The following is a 14,954-nucleotide window of genomic DNA, read 5'->3' on the forward strand; positions in this document are numbered from 1 at the left end:
TGTATTTTAGTGTATTCCCAAGGAGCTATTGAGAAAACTTGTGGTGTCTGTTAACAGTTTTTTTAGGTAAAGGGCCTAATTGTCAAAAGTCACATTTAATTTTACATTTGCAGTTTTGTATTTGCAATCCCTTCTGAGTGCAAATGCTAGAATTTAAATGGTAGTTATTTGATTTTCAATTACAGATGTGTGCATCTGCAAATCAGGTAGTTTAACCAGCAAAAAAATTCTATTCCCACAAAATTAGACTATTTTAAGGCTACTTACAAATTCAGTCTAAAAAGCGTAAAGACTTTTTGTACAATTGTCTCAACAAAAATTGGATAGAAGTTGGGAGTTACTTTTACAAGAGAGAGAGAGAGTTTTATTTGTTAGGGGGTTTATGATATTTTTATCCTGTTGGGAATGACTCCTGCACCAATATTACAAATGCTAATCCCTACATTAGCAATGCAACATGACAGAGCATCAGAAAAATAATTTTTAGTGGGGCTAAATGTGAGGCCACCATCTAACTTCAAGCAGTTGTAATAAACAGAAGTAGAGCATTTCTATGTAAGAGAGAGTAGAACGCTTAACTTCTGAGTTTTCCCCCACAAAAATAAGGAATAGTCTTCCCTTTAAATATTTGATGGCCTCTATGCAGGCATGTAGAACACACATCCAATGGACTTAGGGGAGCAGGCGGTTAAAAGAAAGTTGTGCGTGTGTTTTAAATTGAGCACCAAGCATAAAATGTATCTGATACCTGGAAGCATAGGTGCTTCCAGAGCTTTAACATATGAAATATGAGGCAGCAAAAATAATAAAATATAGAACTGGCCATCAGACTTGAAATCTTCCCCAAACAGATATATAACCCATTTCAAATAATGATGTATAGAAAACTACCAAATCCTACTGTCAGAAAAATGACAGTCTGGGGATGTATCTGTTCGAAAATGTGAACTTCTTGCACAACAGTGATGAATTAAGCGCTATGCTGTGAATTGGCATTGTGATGGAAGTAATAATGACAGTTTCCTTAAGATGGCAGTCTAAGTTCATTTATTTGGTCATGCACTTGGTGAAAGTCTTAATCAGGTAAATGTTAGGGGTTCTTCAGATTTTTCATCTTTATGTTGGTTTAAGTGTCTATGAAAGCTGCAGCAGGAGTTCTTTGTGGCATTTTGCCTTGAGTGGGCACAGTAATTCCAGGTGTGTCTAGGAAGTGTGGTCACTGCACCACTCTGGGAAAGGATGTGGAGTGCACAGCTCACGTACGCTCCCACTGAAGAGCTTGCAGTAGCATGAAAACTGGAGCTGCCCTTCACCAAAGGAGAGCACTGCCACTGTGCTAGATATCTGCATGTCCGGATATGCAAGGGGGAAAAACTTCTCTTGCCCTTATGTGTCCACATGCCACAGCACTAAGAATTTATGTAAAGCTATTTGTCAAGAGTAAGCAGTGGGTCGAGAGATAGTTAACCTGTGGAGCTCATTGCTCCATTATCACTGACACAAAGAGTTTACTAGAATTTTAAAAAAGATATGGGTAATGAGGTAATAAAAATAATGTATAAGGGATATAACCCCCATGCTTCAGGCCACAAGCTAACCCACTAACTGCCTGGGGGTAGAAAAAAACTCTGTAAATGAGTAGGTTATTCCATAATTGTCCATTATGTGGTTCCTTGCACATGCCTTTGAAGTGTATGGCAGCTGATGACGAGATACCCAATTAGATGGAACCCATTTAATTCAGTGCCTCAGTTCTTATAGTCCTATATTTACTAAGGCTTAATAACTCTCAACAGTGTAAAAATACTGAGAGCCTAATTCCCAACTGTAGAATCCTAGTTGACTTCAGTGCAGTTACACTGATGTAAAATTAGAGTAATGCAGACATTCAAGGGTTAAAGCACCCCTTTAAAATTTGTTTTTTGCCTAGAATGAAAATGTTTGTTCATGTTCATTGTCCCAGAGCTGTATATGTGAAGTTAGCTCCTATATATATTTTTTTCTTTAGAATCAGCCATAAACTGTTTTACACACACCTTCTGTTGGCCTCCATGGGATTTTCATGCATAGAATTATATTGCTCTAAGGTTTTAATATAAGGTTTATATTAATTCAAATCTTGCATTTAGTGATTTATTAAATAAAGAAGAAGTAGCTTCGTCGTATTCCCTAGTAGATATTTTTCAGTATTAAAAAACTATCACACAATTAAGCATGATTTCCTTTCTGTAAAAAAGGAACCCAGGACTAGATAGGGACATGACATATTTAAGTATTGAAATTACTAAAACTGTAACTTTGTATTTTATTACATCTATGAACCCAATTTACCTGTTTTTCATAAGCACTTCTAACAAAGAAGGCAGATAATATTTAGCATTTATACATTGTTCTACCTCTTCAAAGCCCTGAACGAGCATTAACTAATCCTCACAACACCCCTGAGATGTAGGTAGTGCTGAATCGAACCTTTGGCCAGTGACAAAGTCTTAAATTGTCCACAGCAGGTGAAATGTGGCAGCTGGATCGTTTTAACATGTTACATAAAACTGTGGTTGAAAGAGAGTACAGAACAAAGACAAAGAAATGAAGTAAACTAATTTTATCAGAACTAAGAGGACTGTTAATTAGGGGTTCAAAGCTACGAGCGAAGAACCAGTTTTGTTATAGCAACAGACCTTATGGTGAGGTGAAGTGTACACATATCAACCATTGGCTGCTTGCTTTGATTTGAGAGTTTTGGATGGGACAAAGTTTCCACCTCTTTTAGGTATTTATTTTCTGTGGAATACTTGGCAAACTACTCTGCACATAGCGTGAGAATGGAGCAGTGTTGCCACGTGGGGATGCAGGGTTTTACCATAAGCCCTTCTTTTTCCTGATCCTAAAAGATGTCCTGACCAGACTAGATGAGGAGAGGGAATCAGGTGATATTCATCTCTATGACTGTGCCCTGAGCAACTCCTGATATGTGAATCTAAGGTTCCTGCTGCTCCCCTCCTCTTGTGTGTCAGTTTCCTTCCCTATTTTATATCTCTTACATCTTTCCTGTCTCTCATTTTTTGCTATCTACTTAGTGAGAGTTTGGCTTAACCAAATAGGTTCAGTGCAAAACTTTGCTGTGATTCCTCTGGCTAGCTAAAAGTGATGCTGTGTGTTGTGCCTGTAGCTTTCTGACAACTAAAGTACAAACATGACAAACCAAAGCTGCATTTTATCTTTTTGCTCTTCAGTGCCCAGTCCCCTTTGTGTACGCTTGTCTCTTTTTGTAGAACAAGCATGGAAAAGAAGCAGAGGCCATAGTTGCACTGATATCCCCAGGATTGCGACAGCAGGTCTATCTGTCATGAATATAAAATTCTAGCAACTTCTGTACTTTAGTGTTCCCACATTGGTTGCACAAGTGGAGGGAGAACTCCCAAAATCTTACCCTAAAATAGCCTCCTTTCCCTTTTCCCCCACATGGATAGGTAAGATTCTCTGAGATTCTCACACAAGGTTTTTTCCCTTTCAAAAATGTCTGTATGGAAAGAGAAGGAAGGGAGATTACTAAAATGAAGACTGGCTTGATTTTTTTCATCTTAATTGTTTTTCCCTCATTCATTTTGTTTGCTTTAATACTAATAATACCTAGGGCTTGTGTTTTTTTCTTCATAGATTTCAAAGTGCTTTACAAAGGATGTGTAAGTATTGTTATCACAGTTTTATAGATGAGGAAACTGAGGCACAGAGTGAGATGAAATGACTTTCCAGTGGCTGGGAATAGAATCTAGATGTTCTAATTTTTTCAGTCTATTGTTCTACCCACTAGGTCACCATGGCCTCCCCATAGTACAATAAGCAAAACCAAGTATCTGGCCACTAAACCTCAGACCCAAATTACTGCTAATGTGGCAGTTAAAAAGATAATGACTGGAGTAATTTTAATGATAATATTGTGAAGATCCTATCCAACCTGTGCTATGTGTTGTCTGCATTGTACAGATGGGGAAGATGAGACAAAGATCAAAGTAATCTCTGGTTTAATTCCTTTCCTTTCAGATGAAGGGATGAATTTGGCCCACGAGGTTGACTGGTCCAAGTCACAAAAATGAATGGCTGTGATGGGATTAAAATTAAAATGCAGAATTACCTTGCTGGCAATCCTTTGCTCAGTTCACTAGAGCACATTGCCCCTTAATCGATACCGAGCAGATGATATTGTAAATTGTATATACTGCCAGATGGTCACCCCACGAGATTAGAAATAGAAACCCATAAGTGTTGCAGGCCAGCATGATTGAGTTCCATTATCAGAATTGTGTGGAAACATACAAGGCCTACCAGCATTATGCCTGTACTATTAGCTGCTTTCAGGGCCACCAACTAAAATTGAAATAACATTTATAACTAAAGGTCAACCCTTAAAATGATATAAAAGCATTACAGTAGAGTGTGATTAAAGAACATGGCTGAGATTACTGTATTATAATATCTGATAAGGAGGAAAATGTGAAGAGAGCTCATGCTCAAATAAATTTGTTAGTCTCTAAGGTGCCACAAGTACTCCTTTCTGCTGCTGTACACTAACACGACTGCTACTCTCAAACTTAATATCTTAGTAGTTTAGAAAATTTCATAAATAAGATGCAGATTCTCATTAATCATAAGAGTTTCCTAAAGTAGGTAGAGTTCAGAAGGTGTCATTCACTCAGAAACGTGTTTAGAGAACCATTCTGCTGGCCATCGCACTGAATACAAGCTGCTTCTATTTGGTTAATGGCAGGCTCCCGGATGGATAGCATTTAAACGACTATTGTTATCAGGGTATAGAGCTCCAACAGTGTCCTCCACTTGCATAAGTTAATGTCTAGTTTTCTGTGTGTTTTTTGTCTAAGAAATCAAATCAATGTTTGAAAGCACTTTACATTAATAAAGTATGCTTTCAAACAAACATCATTCCCTGCTGTGTTTTTTTTAACAGCCCACTATTGTTTGAGGTTAGTCACTGAAACAGTTGGACTCTAGCGTTATGGATGTGCGACCATTATAAAATGGCAAAGAATTTTCTAGCAGTTTTGGTTCAATCTGTTTTCATTCTTAACTAACATTTGACAGTTAGCAGAATTTAATGCCTTTCTGCTTTTGTCAGTCGACTGTTTTCATTATATCTGAATTATTTTTCTATTTTTAGCTTTGTTTTTTTCCTAGATTCCATCCATTATTAGTCTTACCCCAGCCCTGTTCGCATAGCAACACCGGCTGGCAAGGGTAAGAACGCAAAGAAAGAGTGACAGAGCTGCATGCTTTGATAAGGAAGAGCCCTGCCTTTATTAATACCAACTAATCAAATGGTAGGTAGCAGTTAAATGGCAATTATAATTAACCCTTCTAACTGCCATCCTTTATCTGGGAAAATTGTGTATTTACAGAGCAAAAATGTCCTCCCTTTCTGGCAGAAGTGATTTTGTTTTGTTGTAGCAACTCATTGGCAACTTTTTTCATTGTGGAACTAAAGTTATAAAATGTATATTTACAGTAGTTATTTCTTGCCATATTACTTTGCACACTCTGTCTTTCAATGGATATGGTGCCATCATTGGTCATAGCAGTCTGTACATTACTAAGTTTAAAATGGACCAAATCCTGTGAGCCCTACTCCAATAAAACTTCCATAGAAAACCAATGGGTGTTGTACCTTATCCAGAATTGCATGATTGGGTCCTATGAGCCCAATTCTGGTCCCAGCTTGCATTAGTGCAAGTTCAGAGTAAATCCACTTCTTTCAGTGAGCTTATTCCAGTTATACACTGATTTTTCAGAAGTGCTGAGCACCCACAAATCCCATTAGAACCAGTGGAAGCTGCAGGTATTCAGCATCTTTGAAAATCAGGCCATATATCTGTGCTTTATATTCATAAAGGGGTTTTGCTATTCTCATTTTGAGATCTCCTAAAAGAGATGCAGCTGTTTTCACTCGGTATTAGACTGAGTGTAAAGATGCCTGCCATCCCAAGCTTGTCAGAAGAACAGTACAGTAGTGAACTGCTGTTTGTTCGGTGCCTTGCCATACCGTCTGGCAGATGTAAGCGAACTACAGGAGGTCATATAGGCAGGCAGGCAGGCTGTCCTAATACTACTTTCCTTCTCAGAAGCAGATGAATGAGTAGAAACAATGCATTGCTTTCACGATGTGGTGATGAAGGATGACAGTTTGTAGGAGATGAGTCAAAGGTTATTGATGAGAAGATCCATCCAGATAATTGCTATAATTATACCCTGAGGATGTAGCACCCATCAAAAAGAGTTGTGCAATAATTCTGTTTATAAATACATACTTGACAGTGAACTTCTATTCTTTGCCTTAAATCAGGCAGGTTCCTCCTTTACATCTAAAGGGAGAAACTTTAACTTCTTGTTAATCCAATTGTGCTTCTTCTGTTGGCATGTGAAAAGGAAATGTTCTTGATCTTCTGAAACAAAAAAGCAATTGCGATTTTTAGACAAGTTATTAATAAACAAAAATACCACTTTTTGTTAAATCCTTATATGTATAAGTTGGTTGCTTTGCATCCACAACCAATTCAATAAATAGCATGAGTAAGATAAATGCAAAATGGCATTCATTGAGAAGGTGCACCTTGCTTGGAGACTGCATGGCTCATCTTTCTTGAGCCTGTCCAGTGGCCAGTCTGCAATGTAGTAGAAAAAGCAGCCTATGGGCAAGAACTCTACCTGGAACATTGGGGACTGAATATATCCTAGACAGGGCACACCCAATGTCCCTATTGCAATAACTCTTGTTCAATCAGCCCCTTACTGTACCACATAGAAACTTATGCTGCTGCAGCATCTACATGGGGTGTGAATCCAGGAAGTGATTGGAAAACCAGAACAAGAGACAGCTGCAAATGCACCAAATTCCCAATCTCAACCTAGCAATAGCCACTGTTAAATGTGCAGTTAGTGTTAGACAACATTTTCAAAACTAGAAGCCTAAAGTTAGGTATCTAGGTCCATATTTAGGCACCTGCATGTATGGAGAAGAGGCAGAGACCATTTAATTTCCTATAAATTGAGTAACAGATTTTTTAAAGTACTTGGGTACTTTAAGAAGTAGATATAATCATAAAATGTAGGATTGGAAGGGACCTTGGGAGTTAGGGGCCTCGTGGCATTTTCAAAACACCTATCTGCATTTTGGGCACCTAAGTACCTTTAAATATCTATTCCTTAGTCTTAATGTGGTTAACGGCTATGGGCCAGATTGATCTCAGTAATGCCAGTATAAATCAATATCAAAGCAATGGATTTACACCAGTGTAACAGCCTAGCCCTTTGATTTCTAATACTGAAAGGCCCTTTTTTGGATCCTGTGACAGGGAAACCATACATTCCCTGAAATCAATAAACACATTAATCATAGATAATATTTTTTCAAAATTCAGACTTTTATGAAAATACTAGAAGTCCATCTAGTTATCAGGAAATAATCAAGTTGAAATGATTCATAGGTTCCTACAGCTTTAATTAGCCAGATGCCACTCTTCAGTAGTTAGAGACTGGATTGGGAACCTCTTGTTTATAAAGTAATTACAGTATTTAAGGAAAATGTATCTTTATATTTAATGCTTAATAAATCATCTTTTTTTGAAGAGTAACTTACAAGTATCTGACAATAGCAAGACTGTGTAACATACCCTGCCAGTCAAATGCAACTGGGATTTTTGAAGAAGGAATGAGTTTGAAAAATGAATATAATTTGGATAGTGAAACTGTTTAATTCCATAAGGCCATGTGCTCCCTTCTGCTGTATGACCAAGGCAATTGGATGTGTGCAACTACCAAATGTATCCAGGAAGGGGAGGGGATGTGGCATGTTCTCCCTCAGCCCATTGGTGGCTTCCGGTGTGTACGTGGCCCCTTAGGATTTTCAGAGGTGTCTCTAGCTAGAAAGTGAGTGGGCACCTTGGGCAGAATACTGCCTTTGTTAATGCATTTGCCTACACTTGTCCATCACCCTCCAGCGCCTTTGGAGGTATAATACTTTACTATGGTACCAGTGCTTTGTTGATGCAGCTTTTTTCCCCTTCCCAGGGTTTTTGTAAGAAAAAGAATTGAGCCAGTTCCTTTATTACTGTTTAAGACATACATTTTTGTATAGTGTATTGATTGCTGCCATATTTTGCTCCTTTTGATGTAGGCTTTCAGAGAAAGCCGCAACTGTCGCTTGCTGCTTTATGTCCATCCCATAGAGAAAACAGGTTAATATAATTTCATGCTACTTCGGAGTGTTACAAAACATCAGGTCCGGTGCTTCTCAATCAATAGGATGACAATCCACAAGCTTTGTGGATACATTTGTGATTGCAGCTAAAGCTAACAGCATAACACCATTACCTGTCAATTCCAGTTCTCAGAGACTTCAAGTTTAATTGAGTGAAGAATGAAAAAGCCCTCTTAATCTAAACAGAGAGTGCATTCACTAAGCAAGAGTTAAAATGGCATGAACTGACTGAGCCACGGAAATCATGTCTTGCTTCACACACAAACAATAATTTACATTCTAAGGATTCAGAGTAACAGCCGTGTTAGTCTGTATTCGCAAAAAGAAAAGGAGTACGTGTGGCACCTTAGAGACTAACCAATTTATTAGAGCATAAGCTTTCGTGAGCTACAGCTCACTTCATCAGATGCATATTGTGGAAACTGCAGCAGACTTTATATATACACAGAGAATATGAAACAATACCTCCTCCCACCCCACTGTCCTGCTGGTAATAGCTTATCTAAAGTGATCATCAGGTGGGCCATTTCCAGCACAAATCCAGGTTTTCTCACCCTCCACCCCCCCACACACAAATTCACTCTCCTGCTGGTGATAGCCCATCCAAAGTGACAACTCTTTACACAATGTGCATGACAATCAAGTTGGGCTATTTCCTGCACAAATCCAGGTTTTCTCACATCCCCTCCACCCCCATACACACACAAACTCACTCTCCTGCTGCTAATAGCTCATCCAAACTGACCACTCTTCAAGTTTAAATCCAAGTTAAACCAGAACATCCGGGGGGGGGGGGGAAGAGGGCAGGAAAAAACAAGAGGAAACAGGCTACCTTGCATAATGACTTAGCCACTCCCAGTCTCTATTTAAGCCTAAATTAATAGTATCCAATTTGCAAATGAATTCCAATTCAGCAGTTTCTCGCTGGAGTCTGGATTTGAAGTTTTTTTGTTTTAAGATAGCGACCTTCATGTCTGTGATCACAAAATGCTTTCACTTTTAAGTAACCAGCTATTTAACAACAAGAGATTTGTTTACACCAGGGCACAAAACAGTAAGAAGTAAAATGATTTGTTTCCAAGACGATAGTGTCCATACTGTAGCAAACCAACACGAAGAAGCAGAGACAGCTTGCCCACACTTTAGCAAGGGAGCTGTGTTCCTAAAGCAAATATGACCTTGTTTTATTAACAGACTTTTTATATCTGGAGAAACTGACATTGCATTTTTTCAGACTACATGTCCTACATAATGGTTTTCCATGGTTACCAGAGGTTGCCAAAATTAAGAGGTGCTAAGGTTACCTGGCACTGCATTAAACAAAGGCTTGTTCCTCTCTGATGCACTCTGGGGATTGTTGGCATGTCCAGGCATGTTCCTCTCTTACAACAATTACACAAAGGCTTTGAGAGAACTGTATTTTCTGGAAGCCATTTGGCCTTTTTCTTAATGGCCTATATTTTTCTCTTCATGTGTCTTTCTGATCAGATTCCAAGAATCTGTGACGGGAAGGAAGAATGTTTTTCCTTTAAGTAGATGCTAGTGTAGGCATTATAGTACAGTAATAAATCTTTGCTCTTAGATATGGGTTATCCTGCAGCCAGTAGTCCCGTTGACTCCAGTGAGAGAGTAAAGACTGCTGGATCAAGTTCACAGTGCTTCGTGTCGTAAAAGTGCCATGCAAACACTAACTAATTGAATTCTCCCAGTACTCCTCTGAGGAAAGTAAATACTATTACACCTATTGGAAAACTGAGACACCAGCCTCTACATATTCTAGCATTGTACAATGAGTTGTCTATAAGGTGTTAGTTTGTTTTTTTACTTTCTCTCTATAATATAAAAATCCAATAAATTTCCCACTGACCTCCATAGGAGTTCCAGGAGGGCGTGGTGGAGAGTGTGTCATTCAGACCATAACCATCTTTTTAACACTGGTTCAATAATTACACTTCCTGCACTGAATACCTGCTACTTGACCTTATTCAGCTTCAGATAATATAGATCCAAACAGCACAACAGTTAATATAGAGAATCAGCCAACCTGTGTAGGAGCTACATTTGATGTTTACCCATATATATTTTTGAATTGTTCAGCACTAGTTTGGTTACGAGAGGAAAGTTGCAGTGCAAGTTTCAGGACAACCAACGGATTGCCATGTTTGCAGAAATAGACCTTTGTGCACTGAGCCCTCATCTCCAAACTTGCTTGAAGTCAGGGGCATCTTTTATCAGAATCTAGGTAAGTAGTTGTGACTCTTTGGCCTATCCTGGTGTCTAGTGGCTGGAAGCAGCTTCTAACATTATTGTTTTCAAGGCAATCTCTAACAACAAGCAACACAAAGAAAAATGCCACAAGTGAAAGCTAATCAAAACTCAAGTTTACAAGCATGTGACAGCTGCCCAGGGATGGCAGATGTCAGTGAGGCAAGAAAAATATTCCTCTGTTGATGGGGAAGTAGGTCCAACTGCCGGGGGGGCAGATGGGGGGAGAAGTTCAGGACTCGGTCTGCCCTCACCAGTCAGGGCAGCCTTCTGGTGAGTATTGAGATATGACATGTGCTGACAGGCACTCACCCAACTTTGTTCACCCCTCACTTCCTCTCGTGGGCTTGCTGGCTGCTGGGAAGCCCAAATGGGCTGGATTAAATTGGGAGAGAACATCAGGATTTTTGGTCTCAGGGCCAAAAGGACTAACCGTCACCAAAGGCCGAGAAGCCTTTTGGCCCCAGCATTCCCTCTCTCAACTCTCCAGCATGCATGTGCACGCACACAACCTGCCACAGAGGCTTTGGGTCTCAATGTTCCAGCTGTCCAAACACACCCCACAACTTCAACAGACCTTTCTGGCCCCAAAATTCCATTTGACAGCTCCCAACCCCCTCAGCAACTGCCACAGGATATTCAGGGTCCCATCATCTCACCTAACAGCTCCAATCCCCTGTCTCCCCCGCAATTCCTATGGAACTCTCAGCTTCAGTAGTTCCCCAAACCACCTTCTCAAACACGTGTGTGTGCACACACAGAGAGAGATATGCACCTCTTGAGCCCACAGACACCCACCTTTACACAAACAAGCCACGGTCTGATCACACAAAGAGTTTAATTTATGTGTGTAAACATTAGTGACGCACATACCCGATTTGTGTACAAATGTGAGACTGTAGTGTCAGCAGATGTGCACACAATTTTGTGGGTCACTCATTGCAAGACACTTTCAAAAATGTGGCCCTTGCTGTAATTTTGCACTCTAAACTCAGAGGGGTGTTAAAAGAATTAAAATGGAGCTGCACACAAATGGTCCGCTCACTTTACTGTCTTAAGAAACATTAATTATAGAGAGCCCCAAAGATGAAGTGCAGCTAAAGTGGCTGAGTAGTATTTAAAGCTGAGACATTTAAATAACCAGTTGGATTTGAGCTCTAATAAATTACTGTGTTTTGATGGTAAAAATTCAGTTAAGAGTGTGACAGTCAGATGGGGGTTTGTCAGCAAAAGTTTTAAAAATAGTCTTAAATTGCAGGAAATTACAGCAAGCATCTCCTTTGAGTTCTGTTTTTCCAATGCATTATGTGCTGGTAAGCATTTGACCTTTTGTGTTTGGAATAAAATATGCAGGTGCAATATTGTGAATGCAATGATGGGAACCAGTAACTTTACACTGGGAGATTGTGTAATGAGTGTTTCACAGGGTTTATCAAAGGTGTTCCTCATCAGCATCTAAAAGTTTACATAAAGCCAGCTAAAAATTAGAACTGCTAATGCCAGCTCGTAGGCAATATGTATTACACAGAGGTGTTGTAACATTCAAAAACGGTAGGTCAGTTGGTGCTCATTTTAAAAAATTATCTTTTTCCAGATGCTGGTCTCCTTTACACTGGTGTGAATCTAGAGTGACTATTGAAGTCAACTGAGTTCCTCCAGAATTACACTGGTGTAATTAAAAATCAGATCTCAGTTACACTGGAAAAACGTGTGAGATCAGTATCAGGCCCAATTTTACTCTCGTTAAAACTAAATTTCTGTAAAATAAAAATAGGACAAATCTAGCTAAAGTACTAATAAGGTTCCTATTACCAGTGGATTTGATTGCTTCACAGTCTTTAATGTATTTATCATCACAACCCCCCCCTCGTGGAATACAGCAGTGCTATTATCTCCATGTTATTGATGGGGACCTATGTGACTTGCCCAACATAACATAGGAAGTCTGTAGCAGAGCAGGGACCTGCACCCAGGTCCCCCAAACCAGATCCAAGCTCCAATCACTGGACCATCCCTACCACAATGAACAGGGAAATATAGCGAGGAAAATACTTGATGTAAGGTTTCATTCTTTAAGGATCTAATAATCTAATATCCACTGAAGTCAATGACTTTAGTGGATTCTGGATCAGGACTTTACATAGCATGAACTATACTAATTGAGAGAGCTCGTATGATAATGTGGAACTGCCACAGAAGTTTATTGCTATAACTGGGATGACCACACAACTCATAAGTAAAGTTATTCCAAAAATGGGGAAATCATTTCAATATTTTTTTCAAAATTCCAAAGTTGTTTCCATTTTGCAATGTTTGAAATGGACCCTTTTCCATTTTTAACAGTTTTTCATGATTTTTAAACAAGATTTTATCAACATTGTTTTTGAAATTATCAAAATTCCTCATTTACTGAAAATCTGATTTTCTTAGGCTACGTCTACACTACACAGCCTGTGCTGACATATTTATGTCATCATAGCCCCTAGTGTAGATGCAGCATACGCTGACAAAAGGAGTTTTTCCACTGGTGTAGGGACATTGTCTCCCCTAAGGGTGTTAGCCAGGCCGGCAGAAGCACTCTTCAAAAGCTTCAGAGATTTGGTTTGGATAAGATCCCAAAGTTTTACCAAATGTTTCATCAAATACAAATAATTATACAGCTGTAGAATGTGCAAAAACAGGGTAGAACTCTCCGCTAACACAAGTTTGTGCTCCCTGCTTCTGCTCAGTCTGGAAATGCTGTGAGAACAGATTTCTCATGGGATTTTTGTCACAGGGAACAAAGCATAGAGGCATAAAAAATACTGTGATAAGAAAAGTTATCCAAGCCTTTCCTTGCCCTCATTAAAGATTCGCTTAAGGTTCTTTTCAAGTGTACCCAAAGGTTTGTGTCAGTTCTTATTTTATATCCAAACTAAATTGCCCAACCCTAATTCTAACCAGCTGCTCCTCTTTCTTTATGTGAAATCTTTCTCTTTCCCCCTCCTATTTTGACCAAGACAATTTTCCTGTAGATTAACTATTCCTCATTACTGGTTGCCATCAAATTCATACTGCAGCACGTATTCTACAGTTGAATTTATTTTAATCTCAATTTCAAAGAAGTTGGTTTAAGTTTAAATGATTTACCTCTAACAGAAAAAGGCCATTCACAAATGAGGTTTTCCTATGCAAAGAATCAGTTTAGGGCTGTAAATTTATTTACACAACAGCAGAAGTCTGGCCATTCATATAATCGGCAATAAAAACCACATTCATTGAATGGCAGTTTTTAAAATTCATTGCTGATGCCTATCAGTAAAAGAGATGACTTCAACAAGTTCATTTGCACAGTTTAGGAGTAATGAAATCCTTACATTGGTAGATTCAAGACTGCATGGCTCCACTACCCCATAGGACTTCAACAAAATGAGCCTGAAAGATGTATTTTAAAGTAACCCGTTTTAAAGGTGACCTGGAAAGGATTTTTTTAAAAAGTTTATATGATAGGTATATCTGTTTTAGTACAGTTTGTCGTAATGAAGTACATGTTAAGTTACCTAATCAAACTACTAAAATAATCTTGTGATGCCTCTCGTTAAGTCAGTTTGAAAGATACTGTATCTGTGGCATCTCTTCTACATATGAGATTTGAGATTAGATAAAGTAATAGTTTGCTTAAGTAACTGTGTTTATGAAAAGAGGTATGAATTGTGTAAAATATACACCCTGTAGATTGTTGGTCACCTTGAGCTGACAGGCAGTGGGATCTGGTTGAGTCAGGAACCTAAATACAGCAGGGGAATTTTCTGAGAAACCTAGAGCTTTGTGCAGAGTTTTCCCAACCAGAGACTCCATTGGATTGGCCTGGAAGAGGGTCGGGGAAGTGGTGGTAGCAGAGGAGGATTTTGCAGGACCAGATTTGAGCAATGAAGAACCAGATTTTGCTAGACAGGACCGTAAAGCCGCTGAGCTGACTTCACCAGGGCTGGACACAGGCAGCAGCTGACTTGATGGAGTTGACCTCATGGAATTAGACCAGGTAACTGCAGGTCAAAGCTGGACCTGGTGGTGCACGCTCTTCAGCAGAAAATTGGATTTGCAGCCCAGGAGCTCGCATGATGAGCCACTTCCCCTTGCCAGAGGGGAAGCAGTGGTGCATTATGGGAGGTATAGTCTAACCAGGGAGCCTGGGCTATGGGGAGAATGAAAACATGAAGTATTTGAACAACTCCCATGAGGTGCCTTGGCCACATTCCCATATTAAAATGTTTCATTTTTTTCATCAAAAGGTCTATAATTTTTGTGCTTGTGGGAGGGCATGTTTTCCAACAAGCTCCACCCACTTTTCTACCACTGAATCTATTTGGATTTGTGACTGAGTTTAGATGGGTGAGGATTGTCTTGTGAATAAGTGTTTTGAGCCTCAACAAGCCAGGTAATT

At 39.3% G+C, this 14,954-nt stretch overlaps 1 protein-coding gene across 3 annotated transcripts in view; it reads right to left on the minus strand.

Annotated features, from left to right (window-relative positions):
- Positions 1-3,984: 3,984 nt before the first annotated feature.
- Positions 3,985-14,954, minus strand: part of RBM38 (RNA binding motif protein 38) — a 115,803-nt gene continuing 104,833 nt past the window's right edge. For 2 of the 3 annotated variants that reach the window (XR_012154665.1, XM_073309290.1), the window contains one exon: positions 3,985-6,452. Coding sequence is in view for 1 of the 3 variants with exons in the window: in XM_073309290.1 (XP_073165391.1) it covers positions 6,398-6,452 (55 nt within the window). In the remaining 2 variants the exon portion in view is untranslated. The remainder of the gene's footprint in view (positions 6,453-14,954) is intronic. The other variant, XR_012154666.1, reaches the window with a different exon arrangement.

This window comes from Lepidochelys kempii, chromosome 13 (assembly GCF_965140265.1).
Source record: "Lepidochelys kempii isolate rLepKem1 chromosome 13, rLepKem1.hap2, whole genome shotgun sequence".
In the NCBI taxonomy this organism is placed as follows: Eukaryota; Metazoa; Chordata; order Testudines; family Cheloniidae; genus Lepidochelys; species Lepidochelys kempii.